The 16,459-nt window shown below is 49.8% G+C and overlaps 1 protein-coding gene across 1 annotated transcript in view; it reads left to right on the top strand.

The window, feature by feature from the left end:
• THSD4 (thrombospondin type 1 domain containing 4) overlaps positions 1 to 16,459 on the top strand; it is a 484,828-nt gene that overhangs the window by 33,775 nt on the left and 434,594 nt on the right. Inside the window, 1 exon segment of the mRNA XM_072951118.1 lies at positions 2,508 to 2,577. Coding sequence (XP_072807219.1) covers positions 2,508 to 2,577 — 70 coding nt within the window.

Raw genomic sequence — 16,459 nt, 5'->3', positions numbered from 1 at the left:
GTGGTTTTTGGGTGAAGCGAAGACGTCAGTAACTTCGCCACCCAGACCTCCCCACGGAGCCCCCTGTGTGCTGAGCAGCGCAGATCCGCGCGTCTGTGCATTGGACAGGACAGAGTTTCCATCATCGTAGAAAGTTCTCTCAGACGGAACTGGCCCAGAGCCTCAGCAAGTTATAAATCAACTCTTTGATTCTTTCACCACTAATTTCACGTGATATTTTTCTGAATCGGTTCCGTCCTTGGAAGGGTTCTGTGTATAGGTACGCTGTATTAAGTCCGACAGAAAACCTTCAGTCTCTCATCCGGATGCAAGCTGCTTTCCTCCCCGGTCCTGGGCCTGGTCTGGCCTCAGACGCCTGCGGTGGGGAAGAGAGGGCTCCGGGCCCCCTCCCCGCCCCGCTCCCTCTGGCCCTCGTCGGTTCCTCCAGGACGGGGCCGTGGGGGAGAGAGGTGGCTGGGTGAAGAGGGTCTCAGTAGGGCTGGTGCCCGCTGTGACCTGCTGTTGCTGTCCTGGGTCGGCAGGTGTCTGAGTTGTGGATTCTCCCGTCAGGGCACTGTGGTTGGTCGTGTGGAGAACCTCCCCCGGCAGGGGTCTCCTGCTGTGCACCCCCCGGTGCAGCTGTGCGGGAACTGGCCGCCTCCGACCACCTGCCCCCAGCTCCGGGTCCTCCGGGTACACACCACACATCACCTGTCTTTTTGGGATGACCTGACCCTGGTGAGAGATCTTCTCAGATGAGGTCCTTGCAAGACAACCAAAGCCCTGCTTTCCACGTGCCCACACACAGTCATGGGAGAACCCAGCATCGCCTGCCCTGCGAGGTCCAGACGGGCAGCTGCGCCCACGCCAGCCCTCTCTCCCGCCACTCGGCCCTCCCAGACGCTCCAGCCAGGCTTTAGCCTTTAAATGCTTTTCAGGGGAGAATCAGGCACCAGTCCTCATGCCCTGAACACAGGCGCTCCAGACCAAGCCCTCGGATGTTTGCCCTCATCGTCTGCCTGGAAAGGAGCTCCAGCGTTTCCTCCCCTGTGGCCGGGGAGGGGCTGTGCTCAGCTCGCCAGCATCCCTCACACTCTTCTCCATCCCGCCGCCCCCACCCACTCCCTGTTCAGGCTGGAGGGGGGTGAGGGGCTGCAGCACAGGGGGGTGGGGGCAGAGGGGGGCACCTCGGGTTCTGATCCAAGTAGACGGTGCAGCCTTTCTCTTTGGAATGTGTGCATATGCAATCCCCTTGGTTCTTAGCTTTAGAGCGCAGTGCAGCTCTGAGACAGCAAAGACGCATGTAGCGCCTGGCTCACACACACCCCTTCCCGTTGCATTTTGTCCATCACAGGGTCTCAGACCAGCCCGTCCACACCCGTTCTGCGAGGTCTGCTGGGCTGGGCTCACCTTCACGCAGTGGGGATTAGCGTGGGATTTAGGACTCTCAGAGATGGCCCCAGATGCAGGCAGGTTTTCCTCATGCCCCCCTCCACACGGTGAGCCTTCTCGACAAGGGCACCTTTCACGTCTCTCCGTGACTTTGGAGACCTCAGAAAGGTTGAGAACCACTGGGTTGCTTAACTGCCCTCGGGGTGAAGCCCTGAAAAAGGACTCAAAAGACAAGCACGTGGGACAAGCGGCCTTTGTGCAGGGACGCTGGGACAGCGCCGCTGGCGGTGCAACATCGGGGGGCTTTGGGCGCCTGATTCACTGGCAGTACCCATCTCTCCACTGACTGGCTGTGCTGGGGGTGCTCCCCTCTGCCGTCCTCAGTGGTCCTTCCAGGAGATGGGGACGTGGGGCTCAGAGGCGTTAGCCTACCTGGGATCGCCCCAGCGGGAACGGCGGAGCTGGACCTCAGCCTACGTGTGTTTGAGTCCAAAGCTTCAGGCCCTCCCAGCACACCCTGCTGTCTTGGGGCCAGCTGGCTCCTGTTTCTACACCTTCTCTTTATTTGATGACAAGCCCTAATCAGGGCTGGTGACAGTGGGGCTTAACACAGCTAATCCACCCACGGAGAACATAAGTGACACTAAAGGATGGCAGAAGAGTGGTTCCGAGGGAGCTCGGGGGTGTGGGAGGCCCTCCCCCGGCGGCTCGGAGCCCCACTTCTGGCCTGGCCTTGCCACCTGCGCGAGGGCAGGCCGGCACTGCCCCTTACCTCTGTGCCCGGCATGGCGTGTGAGCGCGTGCGGTCCTCCCAGACCGCAGCCAGCTTCTGTCATCGTCCCCATCGTAGGAAACTAAGGCTCGAGGAGGTTACGTGCCCCGACCTGGAAACCTCGCTGGTGAGCGGCAGAGCGGGGTCTGACCCAGGCCGTCCCCACGCCGCGGCCCCACCTGCAGCACACAGCTGCCTCCGCTCCCGTGGGGCCGGCCCTTCGCGTCCCCTTTGGGTTGCGCCCCTCTGGGTCGCCTCCCAGGGCCCGGGGTGGACGCTGCGCTCCCTTCCGCCGTGAGACGCAGAAGCGCCTTCCTCCTGGAGCTTACTCACCGCCCCGCCTGTTGCTGTTTTTCCTTCCCAGTGTCCTGGCTTCCCTCCTGCTGCTTGGGTTCCAGCTCGTCTGCCCACAGCCCTCCACTGAACACAGAAAGGTAAGCCAAGGCCCGACAGAGGCTCTCTGGCTCTGGTCAAGGGGTTGGGGCCCTCCAGTCACCACGCTGGGCTCTTTTCTGTTCGGAGGGGTGTCACTGCTGATCCTCAGAGGAAGCCCCATTTGTAGGATGGTCACCGGTCCTCCTATCCCTCCTAAGTCCTTGGAGCTTAAATAGGAAGCTGGGGCGGGGCGGGTGCAGAATGCACGCTTCGCGTGCATGAGGTCCTGAGCTCAGTGCCTCCATTAAAAAACAAACAAACAAACAAATCAAACAAACAAACTAATCCCCCCCACCAAAAAACAATGAAGCAGGTGCCCAGAGTCAGTCCCGGATCTCAAGTAGCACTGGCTTCCCTGTGGTGCCCACTGGAATGGGCAGGTTAGGGGAGGTCGGGGGCAGGCCCTACCCACCTGGAGTGAAGGGGCACCAGCATGGAGCTTCCCCCCCGGGGCACCGGCAGGGCGATGGGTGTGGGTGACCTGAGAGAGAGCTGCAGTGCCAGCTGACGCTGCTGTTGTGTCAGAGGGAAGCATGGAGGGACCACGGTCTTCGGGAGAAGGACGCAGCCCCTGCAGCAGCGGCCAGGCGGGGAGGGGGCAGGGGAATCAGGACCTGGCCCTCGCTGTCTCTTCCCCTCTGTCCCTGCTGGTGACTTGCTTAGCAGAACCCAACCAAAGGCCAGAACACCAAACATCCCTTGATGGAGCCCTCTTGGGTAGCAGGGCTGGGTGAGAAGGGTGGACAGGGCTTCTGGAAGGACAAACGGACATTAGCAAGCATGCCGCCCGTCAGGCTCTACGTGTCTCATCATAAATGAACTATTCACTGACGCCCAGACAAGCCCAGTGCTGTCCCGCCACAGACAGGCCCTCAAGTGGCTCTCTCCTCCCCAGGAGCGCCCAGGTCTGCAGACAGTGACGTGCAGACACTTCTGAGAGGAGCAGCAGGTCAGCCATTTGTACGTGGGGGGGACTGACCTGGCAGGAGCCCCTCCCGGAGAGGGCGCCCCTCCCCGAGAGGGCGCTCGCAGGGGACGTCCAGGAGGGAAGGGAGCCGGGAGCAGAGGGCGTGCACAGGCCGCCTGGACAGGACCCTTCTCGGGAGAACTTCTTGGTGTTTCTGTCTGATTAGTCTCATTCCCTTGAGGTCTGTGGGTTATGCTCTGGCTTTACTTTCTGGGCCAGAGATGAACCTGTATTGTGCCATTCCCCCTCCCCGCCGAGACCCTACTTCTGGAAAACCAAAGTATTGGCAGGGCCACCTGGAGCTTTGGGGCCCCAGGCCCTGCCCAGCAAGGCTGAAGGCAGGGCTGCAGCCCCAGTGGGCCGGGAGGGTAGAGCACTGAGCCAAAGAGGATTGCTCTTCAGCCTTAGAATTCCTAATGGAACTTCCCCAGTTGGGTTTTGGACTTGCTTGGGGCCTGCCGGGACTTCCCTCCTTCCTCTCTCTCCCGTCTGGGATGGGGAGCGTCCGTCCTGCGCCTGCCCTTCTGCTGTGCTCTGGGAGCGCATGACACGCCTGATCTCGCAGATTCACGGCGGGAGAGCGGTTTGCTTCAGGGTGACTCTCACCTCGTGTCTTACCCGTGTCTGATTAGGTGATGTTTAGGTGAGACTTCGGACCTGGACTTCAGTACTGACGCTGGCACAGTCAGGGCGTTCAGAGCTGTTGGGGTGGGGTGAATGTACTTTGCACCCAAGAAGGCTGTGGATTTGGGGGACCAAGGGGTGAAATGCTGTGGACTGTGTCCCCCCAGATTCATATGCTGAAACAGGAGCCCGAGCGTGGTGGGGGTGGGGCCTTTGGGCAGGGGTTTGGCCATGAGGGATTAGTGTCCTTATAAAGACGGCCCCGCAGGGATCTCTTGCCTCTTTTGCTATTTGAGGACACACGGAGAAGAAAGCTGTCAATGACCCAGGGCACGGGTTCTCCCCAGACACCAAAATTCACGGGCCCCTTAATCGTAGACATGCCAGCCTCCAGAACTGTGAAAACTAAATTTTCTACAAACCGCCCAGTCTATGGTATTTTTGTTACAGCAGCTAGACTGGACGAAGACAACTGTCTGTTTTCACTATGAAGTTGTATTATTTATTAGTGTTCAGAATTATCCCGGTGGTTTATCCTAAGAGTTGAATCAATCTACCAGGGCTGTTTTTGTGTTGTCTTTGTTCACACAGACCATCAGACGTGAAATATTTTATAAATGGTCAACTGGCTTTGCTGTTTCTCTTTTCAAGTTCACCTGAATGCTATATATGTCGCCTGAACAAAAGGTTTACACAAAAAAGTATTGCTTCCGTATTTCTTAAAGAAAGTACTTGTTCTGAGAAATTTTTAAAAATCGGTCTATGAATTACTTTAGGGTGTTGACTTTGAAAGCTGAGCAACAAGCTTCATGTCTTGGAGTGTGGCACCTCCTTGTCAAGCTACTCAGAACTTAGCAGCAGAGAGATAGGCTAAAAAGATTTTTCAAAATCATTTACAGATCCCTTTGCTTGGAAAACATTAATTTCAGGACAGTTCTCAAATGTGGTTCTGTGCATTGTAGCTGCCAGGGTCATTGTTATTGTCATTCATTCCAGAGAAGAAAGGATTCATTGCTTTCTTGGTGGTGAACTTTGTGATGTCTTATTGGAGCTCTGGGGAGAGCTGGCTGTCAGCCTGCCTGGCTGCATCCTCAAAACCCTGGAGCAGAAGCAGTGCTGGCAGTAGTAGCACCCATTTATTTCTGCAACGTAAGAAATAAGGAGATACTGATTAAAACAGAAGTAGGAAATTCTTTTCTAGAAATGGCCAGTTAGAATATTTCAGGCTTTCTGGGCTACAAAGTCGCTGTCACAACTGGTCAACTCTGCTTTTGTAGCACGGAGCAGCCATAGACAACATGTAAATAAACGTTCACGGCCGTGTTCCAATAAAACTTTATTTACAAAAACAGTTGGCGAGCTGGATTTGGCCCGTGGCCCACAGTTTGCCAGCCACTGCTCTGGAGTCAGGATGGAGAGGAGTTAACTGAAATTACTGCATATGTGTTTTGGAATTTGAAATTGGAAACTGTTCCCTCCTGGGACCTTAAAGAATAGAAAGGATTTGAGAAAAAAAGTATTTTTTTTTCATTAAAACATAAAAATTATGATTGCTATCAAATTGTTTTCATTGCTTAGATAAATCATAATTGAATTCCTGCTGACTGATTGTTTTGTGGCAAAATCCGCTCCCAGCCTATAGCAGAGAGCAGCAGAATTAGGGAACCAGTTGTGGTCAGTTCGGAAGGGACCGCACTGCTAACTTGTGCAGGCTGTGGTTTCGTATGCTTATGAAAGCTACCCTCTAAAAGACATCTCTTTTCCTTTCTCATTACTATAGTGTGTCCAACTTTAGCATATGGAAGCATTTCTACAGTGTAAGTTATTCTGAGGAAAAGACATAATTTGTAAATGCTGTCAAGTAAACTATGCATTTCTAAATGCTGCTCAGGTGACTGGATTTACCTCCGTAAAAACTGTCCTGTAATAGCGCGGGAAAAGAGGACTCTGGTGCGGAGGGTGAGCTCACTTGGCATATTTCTACCCAGAAGCCTTCCTCTTGCTCCTGCAACGCGGATGGTATCACAAAGGACTGATTGCTCAACCACTGTTCTTGGTAATTATTTAATGACACTTGGCAAATGATTACGTTTTAAAAACTCTCCGTGGCTTCATTTGCAGATGAGGTAAGATCAAGAGCGGAAAAAAGCTTGACCAACACTTTAATAAAAACCGTACGTCGTTGGTGAGGGAAAATGTGTAGACTGTAGAAAGCTTCTAGGTGAACGAAACTGCTCTGTTTGCCGGAGACATTCACCGTGCACGGTCAACATAATCTATTTAGGAAAGAATCGTCAAACATACTTCATTCCTACAAATGGAAAAACATACATACACTTTAATCACAACGACTTACCTTGGTTTTTTTTTAAGTTTACTTTTTAACTAAAAGTATGCACGTTTATTATAGCGAATTTAGAAAACAATGAAAAAGTAGAAGGAAATAAAAACTCACTCTTGGGAACACTGGTCAAAGAGAAGTGCTCTTCAGTCTGTCGTTTATAGAAACTTCAGAACAGAAGGAGCAGAGACACTACAGCATGGAGTGAGGGTGAAGTGAAATACTTGTTGTGGTAACGGATCAGCAAACCGCAGTGTGAGCAGCAGGGCACCGTGGCGTGGCTTCAGAGCCTCCCGTGTGCCGCTGCTGACTTCCAGCTGCCCCTGGACAGCGTCCTACAGGTGGATGTTGAACCGAAAGGCAGCCTATAAAGGACAAAAAGAAGTTTTAGGTAACATAAAATGTCTCATATTGTTGCTGCCATATGCAAAAAGAAGGAGAAGACAGCGTTCCTAGAAGAAAATATATGAAAATATCCTGACGGTGTGAGGTTGGCAAGGATTGCTCTAACAGCACACCCGAAGACTAGCCAGAAAAGAATGGAGCTCATTGAAATGGAGGACTTTTGTTTATCAAAATACACCATAAAGAGTGAAAAGATGAGCCAAAGACAGAGTGAAGATATTCACAATGATATATTTGACAGAAGATTTATACTCAGATTGTACAAAGAGACTCTACTAATCATTAAGAAAGTTAAAGAATTCAGTTTTAAAATGGGCAAAAGACGTGAACAGACACTTCATGCAAGGGGAAATTCTAATGGCCAGTACGCATATGAAAAGATGCTCAATTAAAATCATGAATTAAATAAATCATTAGTCCCTAGAGAAATACAAGTCAAAATGCGACAGCACCGGGATGGCTTAAAATGAAGCCTCCTGACAGCACCAAGTGCCTAGAGGACGTGGAGCAGCGGGGACCTGCACACGTTGCTGGGGGGAGTTTAAACAGTAAACCCCTTTGGGAAACTGTCGGCAGCATGTGCTAAGCCAAGCCGAGGCTTATTCAGCAGCCTGGCTATTCTGCTCCTGGGTGTTTACCCGAGAAAAGTGAGTGGCTGTATCACCAACACATACATGTAAAAAAGTTCTGAGAAGTTTATTTACAGTAACTCAAAATTGGAAATAATCCAAAGGTCTATCAGCAAAAGGATGGATACATAATTTATAATATATCCATACAAGATAGCGTTAAACGGCAAGTTAACAATAGACTTCTACTTCCAGCAAGATGGGACAACAGGGCTCGGATTTGCTCTCCCATCTAGAATGAGAGCAAAATGACCGAGAGAGAGCAACAGAGACCACATTTCCCACAATCCTCTCACCTGAAACCATCAAAAGAAAATAAAACCAGACGACACATGTAATAGTGTTTTTAAAAACACTGGACATCGGGCAACAAAAGACAGAAATGAGAAACAAATGAGCTGAATTCTAAAACTCCCCCAGCTAACTGCCCTGAGAAAGATTTCTGTCCTCGGAGTGGGAGAGGGAGATGAGAATCCAGGTAGAACCTTTGAATTCCCCGAGTTAAGGAGGTGGACTTGACGGTCCGGGAGACCACGGTGGTGAGCGTCTGCAGGGCAGCGTGTGGAAGGAGAGAACTGCACAGAGGGAAGACGACAAGAGAGCTTCAGACTTTCTCCTCAAGGACGCAGCACAGCACCGGTCAGCACGTGTGTGAGGAAGCAGCCCGAGGCCAGGAAAGAATTGTCTGAAAGGATGAAAGGGAAGAGCATCCAGCACTCACACGGGAGCAGGAACAGTGACTCCTCGCAGCAGCGACACTTCAGACTCCTAACCCAGGATGCACCGGAGAGGATGCCCAGGAAGCTCTCGCCTTGGTTCTGCATCGCTCTGGACCTGACAGACGAATTACAAAAGCTCTGCTGAAAGGATCAAACTGTTTCTAAATAACTTAGCTGTCCTGGTTCAGGTCTCCAGAACACAGGAGAATAAAAATATCCAGCACCCAACAAGGTAAAATGCAAGACGCCTGGCATTCAGTCAGAGACCCGCCAGGCATGCACAGAAGCAGAAATAGATGAGCATGATTTTCTACAGTGAGGAGAGCAGTGAATCAACGGAAGCCAACTCAGGACTGACACGGATTTTAGAATCTGGAAACAAGGATATTAAAAGTTATTAGAACTGCATTCCATATATTCAAAAAGTTAAGTGGAGGATTGGAAGATACGAAAACACTCAAAACTTCTCAAGATGAAAATGAAAAGGACACCAGATGGGATGGACAGAAGACTAGACAGTGCAGAAGAAAAGGTCAGTGAACTTGAAGGTGTAACAATAGAAACTCTCCAAGATGAAATACAGGAAAACAGATTTTTAAAAGATGAACAGAGCAGCAGTGAGCCTGGGGACAGCTTCAGGCGAGCTTGTATACGTGCAGTTGGAGGGTTGGCAGGAAAATGTTCTTAAAAATTATCAAATGTTCCAAATTTGATTAAAACTATGAATCCAAGCATATCAACGAGCTCCACGCACAGAAACATGAAGAAAGTGGCAGTGTGACACCATAATCAGGTTGCTCAAAGCTAGTGAGAAAGAGACCAAATTCTAAAGCCCCTGGAGGGAGGGGAAGACACACTCCACCCACAGAAACAAAGACGAGGATGCAACAGATTCTTGTCTGTTCTCCTCGTTGTCATGTCTCAAATGAGCCTCATCAGGAGACAGAGTGGCAACATCACCGCAGATTCTGTAGACATTGACAGGATAATAAGGGACTGTTATGAATACTTTTTTCTTATAAATTCAACAACTTAGATGAAAAAGACAAATCCCTTGAAAGATACAGACTACCAAAGCTCACTCAGAAAGAGATAACCTTAATATTCTTATGTTTATTAAAGAAATGGAATTTGTAGTTAAAGAAAACTCTAGGTCTTGATGGCTTTACTGACGAGTCCTTACAAACAGTTAAGGAAGAGATAATGCTAATTTTGCACAAGCTCTTCCAGAAAATTGAAGAGGATTAAAAACTTCCCAACTTATTCCATGAGGCCAGCATTACATACCAAAGCCAAATAAAAATATCATAAGGTAAGAAAACTTAGGTGATTGTTCATCATGAACACAGATACAAAAGCATGAATAAATTTTAGCAAATTAAATCCAACATTATAGGAAATGGCAGTGCACCATGAATAAGTCGGCTTGATTTCAGGATTCAAGTTTGGTTCAGCATTTAAAAATGAATTGATATATTTCATTACATTAACAAACTAAAAAGGAAAACTCATATGGCTACCTGATTAAGTGCAGAAAAGTTTGACAAATTCTGACATCCATTCCTAATAATTAATTCTCAGCAAAGTAGGAATACAAATAAACTTGCTTTAACCTGATACAGGACACCTGCTAAAAACCCTGCATCTCGCCATCTGTCATGGTGGAAGGCTGAATGCTTGCTTTCTAAGACCAAGAAGAAGACAAGGATGTCTTCTCCTACCACTTCCCATCTACCTTGTACTGGAAGTTCTTACTGATGCTGTCAGGCGATAAAAAGAAATAAAATGAACAATAGAAAAATTAAATTATAAAAGAATATCACTTACCATAACATGAAAAACATGAAATACTTAGGGATAAATCTGACAAAAGGTGTGAAAGAACTGTGCACTTACCACTGCAAAACATTGTGAGAGGAATTAAATAGGACTTAAATAAATGGAGAATTATACAATGTTTATGAGTCAAGAAACTCAATACCATTTTCTCTAACTTGATCTATAGATTTAACACAATTGCAATAAAATTATCAGCAGGCTTTTTGCAAAAATTAACAAACTAATTCAAAAATCTTTATGAAATGTGGAGGACCTAGAATAGCCAAAACAAATTTCAAAAAAAGGAACAAAGTTGCAAGAGTTACACTACCTGATGTTTGCATTATTATAAAGCTGCAGTACTAAATGTATCATGTTCTTGGCATAAAGGTAGATAAACAGACAGTGGAACAGAACAGAGCACAAAAATAGAATCACAAATATACAGAAAATTTACTTTTGACAGATGTACAAAGGTAACTCAGTGGAGAAAGGTTAATCTTTCAATAATAATCCTGGAACAGCTGGATATCCACATGCAGAAGAGTGAACTTCAATCCATACCTTGTACAATATGCAAAAATCAACTCAAAACTGATCATAAATCTGAATGTGAAACTTAAATCTTTAAACCTTCTAGAAGGAAACAAAGGAGAAAATATTTGTGACTGAACCTGCCGAAGATTTTATTTTTATACACGTCATTAAACTCATGACCCATAAAGAGTTGATTGAATTTTATCAAAACTGCTAACTTCTACCGTTTCAGGACACTCGAAGAGAATGAAAAGACAAGCCACAGACTGAGGGAAGATATTTACAAAGCATAGATTGATAAAGGACTTGCACTCAGAACACATGAGGACTCAAAACCCAGTCATAAGGAAAAGCAACCTGATACAAGGTTTGGCAAAAGATTTGAAATGATGCTTCACCAAAGAAGATACAAGGTTTGCAAATAAGCTCATGAAAAGATGCCCCAGGTCATTAGTCAGCAGGGAAGTGCAAATTAAACCACACTCACTAGAGGAGCGAAAATTTAAAAGACCTATCATACCAGGTGCTGAGACCGTAAAGCTATTAAAGATGAACTGCTCGCCTGAGCCACAACTTACACACTCAGCATGAATTCATAAGACACTTTTCTTACCATGAGAAGCCACACACAGAAGTACCTGTGGTCTGATTCCATTTCTGTTTAGATCGAGAACAAGCGAAGCTAATAGGTGGTAAAAAATAAAATCAGAACAATGTCCCACGGGTGACGGGGGCAGGGTGGGGCTGACTCGTAGGGGCCACGCGAGGAACTTCCAGGAGGCTGGAAACAGGCCCTGTCAAGACCTAGGTGCTGGTTATTTAGGTCTTAAAGGTGCACAACGAACATACATCGTGTGCTCTGTGTATGTCACACCTCAGTGAAGGAAGGGAAGAAGAAAGCGCAGAGTGTTAAAGGCCGGCACTGAAATGGCCGGGGCGGGGAGGGACGGCGCGGGGACGGTCCCCTGGGAACAAAGATGGGCCTCAAAGAGCAGCGTGAGAGCGCTTTCATCAGCCAGCGCCCGGCCTGGAGGCCCCGTGGACTCGGAGGCTGGCTCTAAAGCAGGCACTGTGTCTTCTGCAGCTGGTGTCTGTCAGGCCTTCTGTTTCTAATGGCATCAACATAACTGACTGCTTCTGAAACATTAAGAGTATTTCTAGTTATGAGAAATGAAGAAATTAAAATAAAAAGACCTTATTAAGGACTGGGAAGAATGTCAATGCTCGTTAATTCATGCTGTGCCAGATCTCTTGGGTTCTAATCCAAGGGCCGAAAAATCAAATTTGCTTCTGTTACAAGTGCAGCGGCAAGCTTGGGGCTGGGTGTTGGGAAAGCCCTTTACGACGCAGCAGAAAGAGACCGTCTTGGCTTTAGCTTGGGCGTATGGTGCATTCCTGCTCTCTTAGCCTTTTTCTGGTTTGGGGCCAGGGTTCCCTACCAGATCCCTGCTTTTTTTCCGAGTGCACTTTTTACCCGTGGGTGGATGGCACAGACTGGAACACAGCGTAAACCACTCTGCCCGGAGCCAGTTCCCACGCTGGCCGCTGCTCGCTGACCTCCTCGGCCTCAGACAGGGGTCCGCCTGCCCGGCCCTTGGGGCCCGCTTTGCCTTCTCCAGCCCTGGCTGACTTAACTTGGATTGGGGTTTCATCCTCCCTGCCTCGTGGTATCTGCCAGGTCTCTCCTGTGGACAAGGGGTCTTGGTCCCATCTGTCCTGTGTCAACTGCCCGCCTGGCGCCAGGGAGACAGGAAGGAAGTCGTCGCCTCCCCATCATGGCAGCTCTGTCTCTGACCCGTTTGTTAACCCCTGCTTGCTTCAGATCCCTCCTTCTCTAGATTGTGAAAGGAGCTCTTATCTCCAAATCAAGAAGTGAAACAACAAGGACCTGGGCTCACGTGCCCAATCCGTACGCGTCCGCGGAGATGTTGAGGGGCCGTCAGAGGAAGCGGTCACCGGGGATCGGAGGCAGTCATCCCACAGTTTTAATGGCAAAAATGATATCCATTGAGTCTTGAGTGTTCCTTTCCTATGACAGCCTGTGCCCTGAATTCTTTAAAAATCTATTTTTGATATCTAGTTGCTACTAGTTTCAGGCACAAGAAACTTTATTTTTCTATATTGTGAATATTTCTTTTGTTCTAAGTGTTTTTCCTGCTTTCCAGAAGCACACACAACCCAAGTTTATAAATTCCTTCCTTTGGGAGTTTGTAGTTCCGTTTGTAAGAGTATTTAAAAATAAAAACATTATAAATTTGTTATTATTGTCTGAACAAACTCAACTCGAACACCCATATCTCAAATGTGATCTTGCTACAGACAAGCCAAGTTACACAGAATAGATTTTGTGTGTTTTGACCCTAACAAAGTGACTCTGGGACTATAAATAGTTACAAGGGAAAAAAAGAGTATTTTATGTACTTTCATTTTTTCCTTGAAATTTCCATTCCCTCCCACACTTAGACACACAAAACCCAAACCATAAAAAGGTGTTTTTAAAATAACTTCTAAATTCCCCACTATGCTATGTTTCCAGGCCAGATTACAGTTAAAACAAAGTTTTAACGGACAGAGTAACTTATCACTTAGGCCGCAAATCTTGGTCTTCGGAAAAGAAGGTGAGCGGAGCCATCTTACGGCCCCGGTGCTGTGTGTGTGTCAGCGGTCCCCCTTCTCTTCCAAATGATGGCAGTGTTTTCTGTTCTTACCGATGGGGGGATTCGGCAGGTGGCATCGTCACACGCCAGCCGGCTGCCCTCCCTCCACAGGACGCTCACCCCTTGGTTAGTCTGGAGAAATGGAGAAGTCAGTGTACTTGTGTTCCTGATCTTATTCCGTTTGTATTGCTTCTCTTATATTTTTGATGCATGTGTTTACTTATGGCTAAGTTCTTTTTTATTTTTTCCATTAACTCATCAAACATCGTCAAGTGCCTACCGTGTGAACTTGGACTCTGAAGCCAGACTGCCTAGTTGATATCCTGGCTCTGCTGCTTACCAATTCTAGACCTTGGGCAAGGTCCTGTGCCTCAGTTTTGTCGTCTGTAAAATGGGGCTGATAATAGTACCTACCGTGTAGGTTGTTCCGAGGATTACGTGAGTTGTATGTGAAGAGTTCAGGATGTTGTCTGAGCCGGGAGGTACTAGGTACGTGTGGCTGTCATCGTTTGCTGGTGCTGTTGTGACAGATGCCAGCCTTGAACTACGGGCTGCCACCCAAACAGGCTGCTTCTCAAGGAGCTTCCCTTCTAACGGCAGGGGCACGGTTTCTACCTACGCCCATTTTACCGAGACCGGAGTTTCTCCGCCTCGGCACTGTTGGTGTTTTGGCCCGGGTAATTCTTTGCTGTGGGGCGGTCCTGTGCAGTTAGCAGTTCAGCAGCGTCTCTGGCCTCTACTCGCTAGGCGCCAGGAAGACGCTCCCCCAGTGTGGCAACCAGAAACGTCTCCAAAATCGCCTGCGGTGGGCGACCGCCCGCGTGGCCGGATAAGGCTGCCTGCAGGGGCGGCGGGGCGGGCCCCTGCTCCCCAGGGAGCCCCTGTCACTGTGGCCACCTCGTCCCTGAGCCTGGTCGTGAAGATCCCTGTTACGCGTTGAGGCGCCTCTGAGCCACACGCTCGGAACCACAGGGACGTTTCTGCTGGGACCGCTGCGGCCCCCGCGGTGGGAGGTGCGCCTCTTTAAAACCTCCCCCCTCCTCTCCGGGCTTCTTCAGGAAGAGGAAGGAGTGCTCTTCCGAGCACATCGGCTCAGGGCTGCCGTGAAGACAAGCCCCGGCCCTCTCCGGCGTATCACCTGGGGAAGCAGCGGGGGTGACGGACCGCACACGAGGAGCCCCCCGGGGCATCTGTGAGGCCGTGGCCCCTGGTCCCCGCTGCGTCAGCACTGCCGGTTAACATCGGCAGGACGCTCCCCGGGCGCCAGGCTCTGCGCTGAGCACGCGCCCAGGACTGTGCACGTTTGCCCTCGAAGGCAGGTGTTTCCATCCCCGTTTTACAGGCAGGGAAACCTCGGCTTAGAGACCCTGAGACCACGGCTACCAAGGGGCAGAAGCAGGAATCGGACCCGGGCAGCTGGTTCCAGAGTTCTCGACCCAGCGATGCCTGTCTTCATATCTGCCAGGAAAGCCGCAGCTCACTCCTCGGAGTGTCCCCTGTCTGTGCCCTAACTGGATCTGGTCCTGGTCACACACAGCTGTCCAGCAGTAACTTCAGGCTGACCTGAGATGCGACAGGAGTGACTTTATTTTGTTTTGTTTGCGTGGTAATGATGTCCCAACCGAGACCCACCCTGAGCCCCACCCCTATTTCTTGGCTTTCCCAGTGCTAAAACCCACACCTTTTTCTTGCCTGTCTTTAGGCTGACTGGGAGCTTCTGCTAACCAGCAAGGCGCGCTGCGGTGTAAACCAACCTTGTGGATTAGATTAGAACTTCTGAGCTAAGCCCTTGGCTCACAGAACGTACCTTGCTGGTCCCAGGTGTCCTAACATCTAAATTTCCCAGAGACTAACCACTTTAAAACTATTAACTCTGCGAGCAAAAAGCGATACCCCTCCGGTCCTGCCCCAGACACAGAACTCCGCACAAGCCCAGAGTAAAAAGCGAGGTGTGGAGAGAGTCACGCCCAAGTTAAAGGCCTTTACCAGAGTCTCACTGTGTCGAATGGTGTTCAGGCTGTGCTGGCCACTGGAGGGGTGGTGTCTCTTCCCCCGTTACTATGGCAGTTTGCGCTGTACCTGATTTCTCTCGGGCCTGCCTTGGTCTCCTTTCGCAAGGCCGCCTGGATCTGCTGTGCTTTTCCACTTTTATCAAAACCCTTGGCTTTCAGATCGCTGTCCCCGCACTTGTAGAAAACACTCAGAGCAAACGGAAGTGAGGCACCAAATGCCAAAGCACAAGTGCACGAGGCAGAGCTGTGCCTCTGAGTACTCGGGGGAGCCCTGAGAACACCCCGTCCTCTTTCTTTACTCTCTTCTGCACCTTTCACGGGAAGACACTCCACACAGGTGCACAGGCTGACGGGAGGCGGGGGTGGAGTCCAGTTTGGAATTCATCATCCATGCAGAAAAACGTGCCAGGGGGTTAGTTGAGCGCTTGTGTGTGCCAGGCACGTACCAGGCACCGGGGATGTGGCAGTGACGTACCAGCCCCTCCCTGGAGGAGCTCAGAGCCTACTGGGGGTGATGAATAGTGATCACTGGGCAACCTGCGAGATGCTGTGACCAAGTATGACCATTGAGTTTGGGATCTCAGAGCAGAAAGGTGATGCTCATGGTGACACCTAGCATCTATTGAGCACTTTCTACGTGCTCAGCACTGTACTTTCTGCACATTATCTATTTTGTAACCCTCATGACTGTGTGAGGTGGAAGCTTGCTCTTATCCCCATTTTGCAGATGAGGAAATTGAGGCTTAAGAGAAATTCCTGAGGCTGAGTCTTAAAAGCCAAGGAGGAATTCTTCAGGCAGAAGAGGGGAGGCAGGAATTCTGGGATGAGGGAAAAGCAAGTACAAAGCGAGGCAAATGGGTGGGATGGACGACCTCTGTGTTGCCAGGGGACATTGGGAGCTGGGGTTTCGCCATCCGGTTCTGCCCATGGTTAAGTGATTTCAACCTCCTGCCCTGCTTCTTCACTGAAGAGCAGCCCGTGCTTCCCAGCAGCCCCGTGCAGCTCCCTTCCGCCCTCCAGCCATGGGCGCTCACCGCGTTGTGTAACGCAGCCTGTGACTGGGGTGAACTGCGCAACCTCCAAGTGGTTGTTTACGGGCCTCCGAGCTCGAGCTTGGGGGAAGCCACAGCTGGCCTCTCTGGGGACGGCGTCACGGGGCTGGCAGGGTCCCC

Source organism: Vicugna pacos, chromosome 27 (genome assembly GCF_048564905.1).
Source record: "Vicugna pacos chromosome 27, VicPac4, whole genome shotgun sequence".
Classification (NCBI taxonomy): Eukaryota; Metazoa; Chordata; class Mammalia; order Artiodactyla; family Camelidae; genus Vicugna; species Vicugna pacos.
This window is presented reverse-complemented; position numbering and strand designations above follow the sequence as displayed.